Below are 17,433 nucleotides of genomic sequence, written 5' to 3' on the forward strand. Positions count from 1 at the left end.
AACAATTGCATGATTCCACCACGATTCTGCAACTAGCTGAGGTCCCTATTGTGTGTTACTGCACCTCGGTAGGTCTCTTCGCGATATTATCGTCACAATTTGAACTGTTCATGATCTAGAATTCGACAAGATGGTCACATTAGTAGACATCATATGTCTTTTTAAACTGGATGCATACTATAATGAATTGTATGATACATTGGTCATGCGGTTACATAGGTCCAATTAATTCGAGTTTTTAAACAAATAAAGTGCTCACAAGTTCTGTAAAATGGATGCTTCGGGATGATATCTAGAAAGAACTCGCCGAGGCACACTACAATTACAAAACCCCAGGTCCTACACATTAACCTCTAATGAAATGTGGTACAAGTGGAAATCGTACTAGCATTAAGGTTATTATTTGCTTTTTGCTTCCATTAAGATGGATATGGAAGCAAAAGTTTGGAAGGTATTTGATCAAAGTGACTTCGTAACATAAGGCCAAGGGAGGCGAATGTAGAGACCTGTAAATTTCTTTGTTAAATTTTTATGTTTTATAAAGGGATAAGTGATGGTTTAATGTGAAAATAATGGTTGTGGGTTCATGTGCAAGGATTTGGGAGATGTGGGTGTTAGTGCAATTTGGTGTATATGTGTGTGTGTGTGTGTGGCAGGGGATTTATTTCCCCTCTCCACCTCTCAGTCTCTCAGTCTCTCTCCCGATCTCTCTCTCTCGGCACCTTCTCCATCTCTCTCTCACTCTCACTCAAAACCCAACAAATCAACTTCAACCCTTCATCAATCAACCTTAAATCCTTCACCTCTATGCGTATTGGAGCTTGAATCGCGTTGGTAGGAGCTCGGTGACCCGTAGTTGGCTTGGTTTGGAGTTTGAAGTTCTAGGGCTTGTTCAATCTCTTTGGTTTCGGCTTGGATACTCGAGGTAGGGAATTCTACCTCTCTTTATATGTTTTATGGGTGATTTGGTGCATGAATCGTGCTTGTAATGTCGTGTTTAAGTTTGGATTGAAAATTCGTAGTTGCTGTTAGAATTGTCTGTTTTTCCTAGATTCCTACCGGTAGGCCTGTCCTTTCTACCGGTAGAACGTTGTTACTTTACCAGAAAATCGATTCCCTACCGGTAGGAGCCTTTTCCCTACCGGTAGAACAATTGAGAAATTTCTTCGTAACCAGCTCAAACGTACAGCAGCAGCTCAAAAGCTGCTCAACGTATCGAACTTCTACCGGTAGGAATTCCATACCTACCGGTAGGTCAAGCACAAATTCGAATGTTGACCTTTCTGTTTCCAAGTTCTACCGGTAGGACTTGCTTGCCTACCGGTAGGTTGCGTGAATTGGAGTTTCTACCGGTAGGACTTGTTCACCTACCGGTAGGTCTAGGTTCTACCGAAATGTTGGCCTTTCTGTCTTCAAGTTCTACCGGTAGGACTTGCCTGCCTACCGGTAGGAGACTAGGAGTTTGAGCTGCTTTCAGCTGCTTCCTTGAGCTGCTGCAGTATCTTTCAGCTGCTTTCCTATATCCTTCAACTCGCGTGTCGAAGCTTTTCATTGACTCTATTGGGTTCGTTTACGCATCATTTCTAGTGTTTGGAGAATAATACATATTTCATACCTAAAAACATGCCCGATGGACTTGAATGAACTTAATGGGTTAATTATCACGGAAACTAGGATCGACGGATTGACGTTAATGGATTACGGATAAAATGTGTTATGTTACCGCCTTAATTGAACTGGAAACCGCAGTGAGTAGTTGATGCGTGGGTCATGGGTTTAACTTGAAGTAAAAGGTTAGTAGATTGCTTAAAGGGGAATTAATGACGGTTTCAGAACAGGTGAATGATAAGAGGACATAAAGGGTAGCTATTCAATGAAACGAGAAACATGTAATGTAAGGGTTGATTTCTGTTGAACCTGAAGCTGGGAACCAAATGTGTGATTTGGATGTACGGGGTCCCGAGCACCCGGAACATGGATTGGATGTACGGGGTCCTAAGAACCCGGAATGAGAATCGGATATACGGGGTCCTAAGAACCCGGAATGAGAATCGGATATACGGGGTCCCGAGAACCCGGAATGAGAATTGGATGTACGGGGTCATGATCACCCGGAATGTAAATTGGGTATACGGGGTCCTAATGCCCGGAATGTCTTTTGATTGATATCGTGATGTGACGATGTGAAGGATTTCTTGTGTGCCCATCAAGGATCCATAGGGAACTTATGAGATACTAAGCGGTTGTAACGTAACCATATGAGGTGGATGCGTGAAGATCGAAAGATGAGTAAAAATGAATTCGAAGGACAAAGATAGGTTAACTGTCAAGAGTGAAGTGTTCGTTTACGTTCTAAATTTCTAATATAGTACTTGTGTCTCATCCATGCTCCCTTTGTTATTCGAAAGTCTATGTTTCATCGACATCTTTCATCTCATTTGCACATAGAGTTTGCGTAGACTTTTCTACTGGGCTAGTGTAGCTCAAGCCTTATATTATTTTCAGGTGCTAACCCGGAACCATAGCTTGCATTGCTTGGCGTGCTTGGAGTGTGGACATTATTTTTGAAAGTTAACCGAAGGAGTTGCCTATTCATCTTTGTAAATTTATTTTGAAAGATGTATTTGTAACTAAAATTGTAATTCTTTTGACTCGAAATATTGTAACCACTAATTCTTTTTCGAACTTCGCTACTTATGATAATCTGGGGCCGTCGAGCCAATGTTGTAATATGTTGGAACATTATGGACTTGGAAGCTTAATTGAGGGAATGGGAACACAGTGATCTTTTGGGTACAGTACGGATATTTGTGAGTATTTTTATTATGAAAATCATTTATAATTATGTTAAAATTCGAGGACGTGACAACTTGGTATCAGAGCGTTTAGGTTTGAATACTTTGAGACCGTGGGGAGACTTTAGTCTCATGGGTTCAAAATCATAGCAAAATTTTTACATGATATGTGTGCTTGCATTAAGGAGTCTGTACATTGGCATTACATCGCATTTACGATAATGTAGATTGTCAAAGCATGGTTGGCTTGTGTTGGGAAAGTCGAACGTTTAGTCTCACGATGGAGTCGTGGTTGTTATTGTTGATGGTTGTTGTCGTTGATTGTGTTATGTTTTCAATCCTTGTAGCGCGATGCCTCCGAGACGTGAGAATAACCTTGCTAGGGAAATTGTAGCGGCACTTGCAGAGTCAAACCTTCTGAACCCAGCACTTAGGGCTAACACAAATGACCGTGCCATGGAAGCAATGAGGGCATTCCATCGTATGAAACCACCTCAATTCGATGGGGAGAGTAGCGATCCTCTTGTGGCCGACCATTGGCTTGCACAAGTTCGTAAAATCTTTAACGCTCTTAGGATTACTGAAGATGACCTACGAGTGAGTATTGTGGCCATTCAACTTACTGGCGAGGCGAATGAGTGGTGGGAATCGGTTTTAGGAGCAAGAAGAGACGCTAGGAGAATGACAAGGGTGGTTAATCGAATAAATGAACCTGATGTAGAGAACCTGACTTGGGCTGAGTTTGAAGAACTCTTTGAGAATCAATATTTTCCAGAAACGTATCGCGACCAACTTAGAGAACAATTCGAGAAACTAGAACAAGGTAATATGACCGTCTCCGAATATGCTACGAAATTTCAGTCTTTGTCCCGTTTTGCGCCGAAATTAGTGGCGTCAGAGGAAAGGAAGTGTAGGCGTTTTGAGAAGGGATTACACCCATACATTAAGTTGTTGGTGGTGAGCCAGCGCATTGGAAGGTTTTCTGAGATTGTCGAATGTGCAAGGAGTGTTGAGAATCCAGTGGGTGTGCAAGGAGAATTGAACGTGTGGGAACCTAAGCAATCGACCGCTAGTGCAAGTTTGCCTTCGGGAAGTTCTGGGAGCCAAGGGAGGAAGAGACAACGGGAACCACCTCAATCATTTCACGTTCAGCAGAGTTTTGGACCACTTACTTCATCGGGAAGTCATGGAGTTTCTATCAAACCGCAAATAGTGTGCCATCGGTGTGGTCAGTCAGGTCACTTTCGTGCTCAGTGTTCGCAACAACAGAAGACATGTTTCATTTGCGGTGCACCTGATCATCTCGCAAAAGATGCCCTCAAAAAGTAGGAGAGCGTAGTGGGCCTAGTTCAGTGAGACCAGGGCAGAGTCTTGTTCGACATCATTCCCAATTCCAGTCTGCTTCAGGTCAAGGGTCACGAGTTGAGCGAGGAGCGAGTCTTACCATTTCTCAAACTCCAGAGACACCAGATGTGTGGGGTAATTTCTCCTCTCTCGTTTAATCCTTTGCTAGGATTCTTTCAATTTGGGAACATATCATCTTTCCGTGGTTTGCATCTTTTCTTTGACTTGAATTTGAATACCAAGGATTCCTAGACCATTCTTATTTGTTGAGTAACACCTCCAGATAGTATTAGCCGAGACAATGAGTTGGTTGTTTCAGGTTATCGTTTTGTCTGTGATCTCAGTGTCTTACGTGAGGTGAGGTTTGGTCTTGTCTTAAGAAAAGATTGGCTATGCCAGTGATTGCTTGCTATATGTCGAGCGTGTCTTCATCCGAGTTTTTCTTTTCCCGCTCTTCTCTCTATGGTTTAGTTGAACCTTGATTGAAAATTGTATCTGGGCTTGCTATCCATGAAGTCGTTTGTTCATTAGCTTGAATAGATTTTGACATCTGCATCTATTACCACACGATCCTTTCAAGTGCTACTCTGTGCTACACGAATCCTTGTCATGAAGTACCATGTGGTGTACCTACTATTGATTTTGAAGTAACTATTGTTGAAATCTATGAGTACTTCTCGTCTATTATTCTCATTCTACCCATTATGTTACGATTCATGGTATAAAATCTCGTTAGTCGAATTGAAATTCTATTGCTATGGTTACAAGTTTCTTAGTTTGCAGTAGCTATTCACTTGATCTCTGTTGTTACAGCCCCTATCTATTAAAGCTAAGTTAGTAGTGATGTCTTCAACGACATCGCATCCTTTTGTGTTGTCAAATTCAAATCTTGTTGTGATTGTGGCCTCTCTCGGGCGTTTAAAAAAAAAAATCTGATATAGTCCTCAGCCTTGGAGGTACATGGTTTGTTCTATACTGTTTCGTTCTGGCTTATCAAGAGTTATGCACCTTTCGGTATTAGTCTAATTATGGTTGCGCATCTTTTGTTAGTTTTGGCCCTATCTTTCATATTGTGCTCATCATTGGTATCAGGATACTCATTTGCCAAGGCATATGTACTCGTTTCCTAGACTCGTGGACTAGTGGGGCAGATGAAGTTACTTTTCCTAGATTCTTGGGTTTGTTATGAGTTGGTGCATTGAGTTTGTGGCCGCTTTAAAGATTTCCCATATTCCATATAATACAAATTCATTGGTGCCGTTAGATGCGGACTTGCCATTTTTTGCCTACTTTAGCATCACAGTTTGTTGTGACTCCTCAACGTTGAAGTTACGAGATTTGAACTTACTTTTGCTTCATATCGGCTTGCTCATTTAGACTTTATCGATTGGTCTAAATTCCGTCATTGCAGCCTCTGGTCTATTTATTGAAAACTGCTACTCTATTCAAGTTCTTGTGTCTTAACACTCACTTATTGGAGACAATTTTTTTTTTTTTTTTTTGGTGACCTATTGGTTAATATTGATTTATAGTTGTTGTTCGATTCAAATTCACTTGTTGTAGTTGGTCTCTGTGATGTTCAAACTTGTAGCCTTCGTGGTAGTCCCTTGACTCTGAAAGTATAAAACTCATTCTATATTGCTCAATTTCACTCTGTTAGAAGTTTTGCTTATCCTTGGTATTGGACACATTGTCGATCTTGCATCAGTTCGTTTACTTAGTGAGCTGTCCTGTTGCTATGTGTTTGTCCTCAGTATTGAAATCTATCATTTACAAGAGATTGTTCACAAACTCATTTGGCTTGTAGAGCAATAAGAAGGTCATGATCGGTTATTTCTATGTTCCTCGGTACGTTGAGTTGGGTGTTTAGCGAATTTAAAGATTTCATGTGTTCCTTGGATTCCGGATGCCTCGTCTCCATTCTTTGAGTCCTTGATCAGTGTTGTCTGAGTCTTGAAGCTCATTGTTTCGTTTGAGATAACCGAAGGATGATGTTGACCGTTGTTGATACCCCTTTGTCATTCGAAGTGGGAGGACGTATTTCGTAAATTATTGCCGCGTTGAGGTTAGTTTCGTTGAGGCAGAAAAAGGAGGAGCTTTTATAGTTTGAAGAATACGTTATGTATCGGATACGATGCGTGTCTTTCGGATACCCAGGCGACAACTGACGAAATCCAGTTGGAAGAGGCGATTGATCACCGCCCATTCCAGATGGAAGTCTCGGGAAGTCAATTGGACTATCAGGTATTCTTGATGCATTTTAATACATAGGTATTGAGGAAGTATGAAACGAATCTGTATGAAACGAGTCTATTGCATGTGTTAGAGAGGTCCAAAATTGAGTTAAAAGCCGACGTGTCCTAAGGTGAGAATCCGACACGTATCCTAGATTTGTGTAGCCAAGTTTTGAGAGGCAATACGATACGATTAATATGGGTTTACATGGGGAAAGGGGGGACGAAGTTCAAAGGAGATATCCACCTTCATTTTAGTTGATTGATGTGAGTATGACGTAGCACTTTCATGATTATTGAACCGTTGCATACGTAAGTTGTTGTGATTTTGCGTATCTATATGATACTTGGTAGCGTTGGACCCGGTTTGACAAATTTCGGGACGAAATTTCTTTAAGGAGGGTAGGATGTAGAGACCTGTAAATTTCTTTGTTAAATTTTTATGTTTTATAAAGGGATAAGTGATGGTTTAATGTGAAAATAATGGTTGTGGGTTCATGTGCAAGGATTTGGGAGATGTGGGTGTTAGTGCAATTTGGTGTATATGTGTGTGTGTGTGTGTGGCAGGGGATTTATTTCCCCTCTCCACCTCTCAGTCTCTCAGTCTCTCTCCCGATCTCTCTCTCTCGGCACCTTCTCCATCTCTCTCTCACTCTCACTCAAAACCCAACAAATCAACTTCAACCCTTCATCAATCAACCTTAAATCCTTCACCTCTATGCGTATTGGAGCTTGAATCGCGTTGGTAGGAGCTCGGTGACCCGTAGTTGGCTTGGTTTGGAGTTTGAAGTTCTAGGGCTTGTTCAATCTCTTTGGTTTCGGCTTGGATACTCGAGGTAGGGAATTCTACCTCTCTTTATATGTTTTATGGGTGATTTGGTGCATGAATCGTGCTTGTAATGTCGTGTTTAAGTTTGGATTGAAAATTCGTAGTTGCTGTTAGAATTGTCTGTTTTTCCTAGATTCCTACCGGTAGGCCTGTCCTTTCTACCGGTAGAACGTTGTTACTTTACCAGAAAATCGATTCCCTACCGGTAGGAGCCTTTTCCCTACCGGTAGAACAATTGAGAAATTTCTTCGTAACCAGCTCAAACGTACAGCAGCAGCTCAAAAGCTGCTCAACGTATCGAACTTCTACCGGTAGGAATTCCATACCTACCGGTAGGTCAAGCACAAATTCGAATGTTGACCTTTCTGTTTCCAAGTTCTACCGGTAGGACTTGCTTGCCTACCGGTAGGTTGCGTGAATTGGAGTTTCTACCGGTAGGACTTGTTCACCTACCGGTAGGTCTAGGTTCTACCGAAATGTTGGCCTTTCTGTCTTCAAGTTCTACCGGTAGGACTTGCCTGCCTACCGGTAGGAGACTAGGAGTTTGAGCTGCTTTCAGCTGCTTCCTTGAGCTGCTGCAGTATCTTTCAGCTGCTTTCCTATATCCTTCAACTCGCGTGTCGAAGCTTTTCATTGACTCTATTGGGTTCGTTTACGCATCATTTCTAGTGTTTGGAGAATAATACATATTTCATACCTAAAAACATGCCCGATGGACTTGAATGAACTTAATGGGTTAATTATCACGGAAACTAGGATCGACGGATTGACGTTAATGGATTACGGATAAAATGTGTTATGTTACCGCCTTAATTGAACTGGAAACCGCAGTGAGTAGTTGATGCGTGGGTCATGGGTTTAACTTGAAGTAAAAGGTTAGTAGATTGCTTAAAGGGGAATTAATGACGGTTTCAGAACAGGTGAATGATAAGAGGACATAAAGGGTAGCTATTCAATGAAACGAGAAACATGTAATGTAAGGGTTGATTTCTGTTGAACCTGAAGCTGGGAACCAAATGTGTGATTTGGATGTACGGGGTCCCGAGCACCCGGAACATGGATTGGATGTACGGGGTCCTAAGAACCCGGAATGAGAATCGGATATACGGGGTCCTAAGAACCCGGAATGAGAATCGGATATACGGGGTCCCGAGAACCCGGAATGAGAATTGGATGTACGGGGTCATGATCACCCGGAATGTAAATTGGGTATACGGGGTCCTAATGCCCGGAATGTCTTTTGATTGATATCGTGATGTGACGATGTGAAGGATTTCTTGTGTGCCCATCAAGGATCCATAGGGAACTTATGAGATACTAAGCGGTTGTAACGTAACCATATGAGGTGGATGCGTGAAGATCGAAAGATGAGTAAAAATGAATTCGAAGGACAAAGATAGGTTAACTGTCAAGAGTGAAGTGTTCGTTTACGTTCTAAATTTCTAATATAGTACTTGTGTCTCATCCATGCTCCCTTTGTTATTCGAAAGTCTATGTTTCATCGACATCTTTCATCTCATTTGCACATAGAGTTTGCGTAGACTTTTCTACTGGGCTAGTGTAGCTCAAGCCTTATATTATTTTCAGGTGCTAACCCGGAACCATAGCTTGCATTGCTTGGCGTGCTTGGAGTGTGGACATTATTTTTGAAAGTTAACCGAAGGAGTTGCCTATTCATCTTTGTAAATTTATTTTGAAAGATGTATTTGTAACTAAAATTGTAATTCTTTTGACTCGAAATATTGTAACCACTAATTCTTTTTCGAACTTCGCTACTTATGATAATCTGGGGCCGTCGAGCCAATGTTGTAATATGTTGGAACATTATGGACTTGGAAGCTTAATTGAGGGAATGGGAACACAGTGATCTTTTGGGTACAGTACGGATATTTGTGAGTATTTTTATTATGAAAATCATTTATAATTATGTTAAAATTCGAGGACGTGACAGCGAAAGTCTTCGTGACCAATAGTGGTTGCAACTTGTGCTTGTGTTAGTCACAGGACATATGGGCTTGTCATACCTAGTGCTTGTCACCGGCTGGCTAGACAAGGCATAGCAGGATATGTGCTTGTCACTATATTATAGAAGGCCTAGAACATGAAGTGCTTGTCACCAGCAACACGTTGTTTTTCTCACGACTAGTCATGCAGGAAGTTGGGAAAATGTTTTCAAGCGAGCCGGAAAGTTCACAAATCGACTTGATTATGACTGGGTTGTTTTGATCTCCAACTGTCAACGTCCATAGTTCCAACTTTCAATCATTGTTGTCAATCTGTTCCGTACCGTACCGGACATAAAACAGTACACATAAGTAGGTGTTCCGTACTGTCGCAAATACCCCATTTACCAGTCGATACCGGGCATACCGGACAACACCAAGCTTGTACCAGAATCTTGGTTGGAAAAAAAAAATTGTGTATTTTTTCTTTTGCTTAAAAAATGCTGGAATTTTAAAATAATTCAACAAAATTTGGAGGGTATAATATGTTAATTATCTTAATTTGGTGTTAGGACTAATTTTAAGGTATATCAAAGTGTTAAAATTTATTTCATACCTCCACTTTTGAGTTTTTTTTTTTTTACATATATTAAAACCACATAAAATATAAGTTTCGGTCAATTCAGAACAGTACCGAGATATATACCGGTATATACTGGTACCGTCCTAGTGGAGAAAACGGTACGATTGCCCGTACGGGATTGATAACTTTGCTTCCAATACTGCCGAGCTTTTTGACAAGCAAGGGGGGAATCAAATTCCTTCCAAACCGTAAACACCCATAACGAGAAGAAATACCAGTGCAACACAGTATTCTCATCCATACCCTGACGAAATCCAACTACTTACAATATCAAACTCACATTGGGAATACAATATATGCATGCATGCACCAATTCTCCATATCCTAACAGAGTTGGAAAAGAGATCCATTCATTCAAAGCTTTTGCATGGATTCTCACAATTATCTGATGGTGTGTAGCTCTATGCATGATCACCTGAATGGTTGAGGATGTGGACCGTTATGGTGTATGGGTTTATAGATGCATTTACTACACACACAAACACACTCTCCCCCCTCCCTATATACTACTAGCTCTAGACAGTAGACACAGCCAGAGAGAAGAGGGCACTCTCAAGTGATTGATTCTGTTCAAAACTCATTGTGTTCACAGTTCAACTCGCTTCGCCTTTAATATAGTTCATCGCTTCGATGCTATTGCTGGTACGCCAAAAAAATAGGAAGGGTAACTGAGAAGATCAACAACTAGAGTTCAATCCCAGAACAGATTCGCAATGGCAACTTCTTCCGAAACCAAGGTGAGCCTAAGACTCCTCATTGACACGAAGGGCAAAAGAGTCCTTTTCGCTGAAGCAGGGAAACACTTCGTTGATTTCCTCTTCCACCTTCTCCATTTGCCCGTTGGAACCATGGTCAGGCTCCTTACAGAACAAACGATGGTGGGCACTCTGGGCAACCTCTATGAAAGCATCGAAAACCTGAGCGAAACCTACTTCCAATCAAACCAAACCAAAGACTCTGTCCTGAAACCAAAAGCCCCGTTCTCTGCCACTCATGTTCCCCTCTTATCGCTCGACGGCTGCACATCCTTTGATAAAAAGTTATACACTTGCCCGAGCAACGGCACCCGAAATCATGATACCAACCCCGGTTTTCTACAGCCTGGTCAGATTCGATACCACCCGTACGTTGCGGATAATACCCGTGCCGTGTGTCCACAATGCAACAGCAACATGTCAGCGGAAATCCATTTTGTCGCGGCGGCAAATGAGGTGGGTGCGTCAGGGGATCAGGGTGGTTTTGTCAAAGGAGTGGTGACGTATATGGTGACGGATGACCTGGTAGTGACTCCTTTGTCTACTATTTCGAGCATCTCGGTGCTGAGAAAATTTGATGTTAAGGAAGTTGGGGCACTTGAGGAAATGGTTGTTCATTTGGGGATGCCTGAGGTATTCAATTAATTTCCAACTCCAATCTATTTCAATTTTGTTTCGTTTTATTTTGAAAAGTCGAGCCTTTTAAGGCAACAGTAGTATTGCACTTAAAAAGTTCTAATTTTTTTAAAATTGCTGCGTTCCACCAAGAGAAATAAATGCTTATTTTTTGAATTAAAAGTGAAGTCTCGTGAGAGAATAACTTGTCTCAGTAAAGCAGATAATAGATACTTAAAAAATAAAAACTTAAGCGGAACGGGACCGGTTGCACAAAGTTCATTACTCCTATAATCCCAATTGATCAAAAAGGACATATTGCCTTTCTCTTACCCTGGCACACTTATGGTATGCATAAAAACACTGTTCTTTAAACCATGTGTTAAACTCAGTGATGTTAATTTCTGGGTTTTTTTTTTGATTATCCATACTTCATGGTAGGTAACCTGACCCATTTCTTTTGGGTTCAGGGTTTGAAGCTCTTGAAGGCCAGTTTGCACTCGAAGACAGTTCTAACAAGCGTGTTCCTCAGAAACACAGGAGCCTAATTAAGGACTGATGAATACGTCTACTGCCACTGAATTCACTGATAAACAATGCATGTTAGATTTTTTGTTTTGTTGAAGGTTCTTGTGGTGGCTTAGAATTTCGTTGTTTTTGGTCTTACCAAATTTTTTTTTTTTTTGAGTGATATATCTGGTACCCCGAGTGTAACGACCCGGATTGTTGACCCAATTTTTTTAAATACAAATTTATATTGTTAAATTTTTAATTCAATAATTAATTAGATTGAATAATTAAAATATATTATTTTGTGTATAATTGATATTATTTGCACTATTGAATAAAATATGTATTTAAACTTTAGATATACAGGGAATCAGTGATTCATATTCATCTCTTATCTTTCCTATCTAAACCCTAAATAAAATTCTATTCAAACTAACTCTCCACTTCTCTATCTCTCATCCTATACATAAAAGCGTCCAGATACATTCTCACCATGTACATACATGCGTCCACATACATTAGAATTGAAAACCCCCCAAATGTGGCACTTGTCCCCTATCTTTTTATCATTATCAGTATCACTCTCCTTCCTCGTTCCACCACTTCTACACTTATCCTCTCACCTTCTTACTACCTTATTCTCTCTCATTATACATACTCACATAAATCCAAAAATTAAACACCAGTATATTATTTTACTCTCAATTCTATTGTTGAGTCTAGAATAGAGAGAGAGAGAGAGAGAGAGAGAGAGAGAGAGAGAGAGAGAGTTGTGGCCATAGGTGTGTGCACACCGTACGTTTCGTGGGCACACCGCTGCTGCGGGCCCTATCAGAGTGCCGCCAGACGCTGCCCCGAGATTTCAAAACCACCATGACGATCTACGAACACCGTACAACACTTATCCGAACTTAGAATCGCGTTTGAGGTAGTTTTCCAGAAACTCGAAACCTTAATCTGCATTTTAATGGAGTTTAGACTTAGATTTAAAGTTTATTGAAGATGATGATCTGCTGTTAAATTGTTAATTTATTTTTAGTCCTGTTTATATTAAAATTCAGTTCGGTTGTTCTAGAATGATTAGTGTTATACCCTGTGAAAATTTATGATCGTTTAACAAGTGTTTGATTGTGAAATTATTATTGATGATGCATTATTGATTTGTATTTGGGTGGACGTTTACGCGTTTAATAAATTATTGGGGTAGAAAATATTTTTGAAATATTCACAAGAATATTTTACTAGTAAAAATTTATTTAGATTGTAAACAAGAAATATTTTAGATTATATATTAGTTAATCTTTAACTCTAATAAATATTGACTAGAATAGCCTCCCATAATTTTGTTATTATAAAAATCTCATATTAATATTTAATATAGTTAGTAAATACTAAATTTTGCAATAAGTATTTTTTTCAATAAAAAAAAATTAGTTTGTAAAATCTATAAATAGTATGAGAGTTAAAGAAAATGTTTAAATAGTAGAAATGTTTTATAAAATTTCTAAATGAGAGAAATAGACTTAATTTTAAGTGTAGTAATTAATTGTTTGACTGAATATTATTTTGTTACTCGCATGATAAATTCTATGACATGATTAATTTTATCGCATGGTTATGTGTTGTTAGTACTTTTAGTTGAAATATTGAACCGTGTGATATTTTGTTGTGGCTGTAGATTGGACAAATAGGTTCCCTGGGTGGTTACGAGTAGTGACTCATGTAGACGATGTTAAGTAAATGGAAATTGATAAAGTGTTGGAAGTGTGATTGTGTGGATTGTGATTTGAGCCATGGTGATGGCAAGGGTAACTTATGGGGCCCTGTGTTGAAATGGGTTACCTGAGGGGCCCGGTGTTGTGACGCTAACGTATGATACGTCATGGGAAGTTTCTCTTCGAGGAAGAGAATGGGTCCCATGAGACGGTTATAGTTAGTGAGACGTTAATGTATGATACGTCATGGGAAGTTTCTCTTGGAGAAAGAAAATGGGTCCCATGAGACGGTTATAGTTAGCGTGGGGTAGTGGATGTCCGACCCTAATGTACGATACGTCATGGGATGACTCGATCCTCCTGTTAAGGTCTTAAGTGAGAACATACTCGGTACATAACTTAGATGCGCTCACCTAGGACCCTGGTGCAGGACAAGCAAGAGGAAGGGTGGACCCATGAGACGATTGTAGTTAGTGGATGTGGGAGGAAAGGATCTCGCAGAGAGAATCCTTAGATTACATGTAAGATGATGGATAGTAAAGAAAAAGACGATGTGTTATTATTTTGTAGCTTCGGTGTATTATGAATTATTATATTGTTGATCTGCATATTGTGGTATTGGGTTTTAGGATTTCTACTTAGTGAATTATCACTCAGGATACATTTGTATCCTGGTAAATCGTTTGCTTCGGCGTTCAATTTGCCAGAGTGTGCAGAATTCCACAGTGGAGCAGTTGATACAGGTGGGACCCCTGGAATGGAGTCTGGGCCAACGTTGCTTGAAATTCGTGTTAAAATTAGAGTCGCTCTGGAGTTGCTTTTATTAAGTAAATGTACATAGATTTTTGTATTATTTTGAAATTGTAATTTTTGTATAAGGATAAATAAGGGCCTAATAGTTTGTAAAATTCAGTGTATTTTAGGGTTAATGTTTCCGAAATCCCTTGAGAAATCGGGACGTTACACCGAGGTTACCAGGCTAGCTTACGCGCACCTCGACTAAATCCTCGGGGGAGACTAGCAAAACAACCCACCGTTATGGCACCCCACTTAAATCATGGTTTGCTTCCAAGGATAATCGAACCCTGCCATGTCGAAATTTAAGAACTTCGTTTTACACAAAAAAAAAAAAACATGATCGAAATTATTCAGGGGCCCATAACATGCACTTCATTTTGCATAATGAATTGTATGACAATTTGGTCAGGTGGTTACAAGTGGAAATCTTGCTTCAAGGTTATTAGTTTTTTGCCTCCATTAAGATAAATTTGGAACCGTTTTAAAAAAGAAGAAGAAGATGATGAATTTGGAAGCAACAGTTTGCAAGGCGTTGGATGAAAGTTGGTGCGTAATGTATGGGCCAAGGGAGGCGAAAGTCTTCATGACCTATAATGGTTGCAGATCGAGCAACACTCGTGTTAGTCACAGGACATGTGGGCTTGGCAACTTGTGCTTGTAACCGGGCTAGGCAAGGCGCGACACACGATATGTACTTGTCACTGGGCTATGGAAGGCATGGAAACACAAGTGCTTGTCACAGGCAAGGATTCACGACTAGTCATATGAAAAGTTCGAAAAATGTTATCAAATGAATTGGAAAGTTTACAAACCGACTTGATTATACTCCATTTGGGTTGATTTAATCTCCAACTGAACCTCAATAATTCCAACTTTCAATACTGCAGAGCGTTTGACAAGCAAGTGTCCAAAAAACAGGCAGCCCAACACCCTCTAGAGATATAACCCTATTTTTTCCACCACCCCCCGGCCCTCTTCTTGCCAGCCACCTCTCCTCCTCGCGATCTCAACCGGTCAAAGCCTTCCGTTGCCTCCATCGTCCAACCTCCATCGGTCACAGTGATGGAGGACGAAATCCACTACCCTCGGCTCCGATCCAACCCTCAGGAGGGCTAGATCTGTTGAGATCTCAACGTTTTGGGGTGGTTTGGCGCATCCTTCGGCAAATAAGCAGCCAGATCCGAGGCAGCGGCTCCGGCGACCTGAGGTATATTTTTCCCTTTTTATTTATTTATTTATCATTTAATGAAGATCTTTGTTCCCTGCTTGAAATTTTCTTTACCCTCTATCGGTATTGTTTCATTGTACTTGGTGACATCTTACCCAATCCACATGAATAACTCTAAAGTTAAGGATCCTTCTTTCTTTAAAAAATTGGCCTAGGGTCCACTATAGCATGTTTCTAACCCACTAGATCCACTGATCAAGTTCCTAACCCACTAAGTTCACTAATATGTATTTGGTGAGGCATAAAGTCCACTATATTTAAAAAGAGAATTAGTGCTTGATAGAATTACCCTTCCATTCAAATCACATCCATTTAGCCCATTATCCCTTCTAATTTGAAATCACGCCAATCACGAGTATCTATCTATCTACCTATCTATCTATCTCTCTCTCTCTCTCTCTCTCTCTCTCTCTCTCTCTCTTTGAAATCACGCCAATCGCGTTGTTTTACTTATATAACGTTATATAACAGTTGAAGATTCTCCTTTTCTGATACACTATATATAACGTTATTGTACATATATAACGTTATATATTCTCATTTTTAAGAGTTAAGCCGCTGCGCGGATCAATTCATATAAGGTTGTATATGATTATATATGATTATGGTTATATGGTTATGCATATATATGATCAAGTTTTAACAAGTAGTAATTATTGAAACCACTCAGCTGCTCTATTGCTGCACATATAACATTATATGTTTAGGTCTGTTAAGCCGTTACGTGGACCAATTCATATAAGGCTGTTTATGGTTATATATATGGTTATATGTTTGTGCATATATATGTTCAAGTTTTAACAAGTATCAATCATTGAAACCATTACATCCGCCAATCAAAACATCTGTGTTCAAAATAAATAAAAAATGGATTCAGAATCTGCTATTATTCAATTACGTAGTTATAAATTTGATCGATAGATCTACAAAACGAATTCAGAGTCTTCTGAATAGCAATATGAAAACAAGACAAATAAATTACACCAGAAGACTTTAACCAAATTAAAATTCTAAATCTAATGTTCTTGGCTATCTTGTCAGGATCAACGATCCTAATGTGGCTCTTCAACGTCACGAGGTACCTTTGGCAGAAGGATTTGATGTGGAAGGCTCTTCTGAGGTTGGAGTTCATCCTAAACTCCATTATCACAGTGTCATTGTGGTGATACTCCAATTTGCAATAAATTGGATTAGACACTTCATGAAATCATACTCCTATTTCTTGTAGATTTGTCATTTCTGCACATATAAGAAAAAAGTTAAACAGATGGAAACATATAGCTTTATATTTTAAAAAAAGAATTCAAGAATTCGTATATTACCATATATGTTTCGTGATATCAGCTGTTAAACGAAAACCTAAACGTTATATATCTCATGATATATGGTTATATGTAAAAAATAAATTAACATATATTTATACTCAAAAACCAATACACTACTAAATTTACATCATTGAATAGGTCTGCGCAGCGATTTATAGCCCTGAATATATAACCATATATGTTTCTCAATAGCAACAAAAAAAAGTACAAAAAACATTCCAAAGCCACCAAAAAAACAGTTTCAGTGCAATTGGACTACCGTTTATAGACCTGAATATATAACCATATATTTATATATGCATAAATATACAACCATAACCATGTATAACTATATATATAACCATATATAACCATAAACAACTGTAAGATATGCTTGATCAGTACTGTAAGATATGCTTAACCTTGTCTATAGTTGGAAGATATTCATGTCTAAAGTTGAAAGTCATGATTATACTATATGTTTGTCTGGACTTGAAGTCCTGTCAAATGCTTCTCCTTTATATCTATAAATTAAAGCAGAAACCCTCGATATTTCTCTATTCAGTACTCTTGTTCCAAATGGTAAACTCATGCGTTCGCATTTCTTTCTAACATCCTTATTCTAACTTCCTACTTCGTTTCCCTAGTAGTTTGTGTTTGTATAATCCCACACTCATCATCAAAACCCTATGAAAAAGCACTAGTGTCTCAACTCTACCC

General features: G+C 39.5%; 1 protein-coding gene across 1 annotated transcript; it reads left to right on the plus strand.

The window, feature by feature from the left end:
* Positions 1–10,501: 10,501 nt before the first annotated feature.
* LOC131299839 (uncharacterized) lies at positions 10,502–11,706 on the plus strand. Its single transcript, XM_058325411.1, has 2 exons — positions 10,502–11,176; positions 11,629–11,706. The coding sequence occupies exons 1-2, from the start codon at positions 10,502–10,504 to the stop codon at positions 11,704–11,706; spliced, it is 753 nt and encodes a 250-aa protein (XP_058181394.1).
* Positions 11,707–17,433: the final 5,727 nt, after the last annotated feature.

Source organism: Rhododendron vialii, chromosome 9a, assembly GCF_030253575.1.
Source record: "Rhododendron vialii isolate Sample 1 chromosome 9a, ASM3025357v1".
NCBI classification, from domain to species: domain Eukaryota; kingdom Viridiplantae; phylum Streptophyta; class Magnoliopsida; order Ericales; family Ericaceae; genus Rhododendron; species Rhododendron vialii.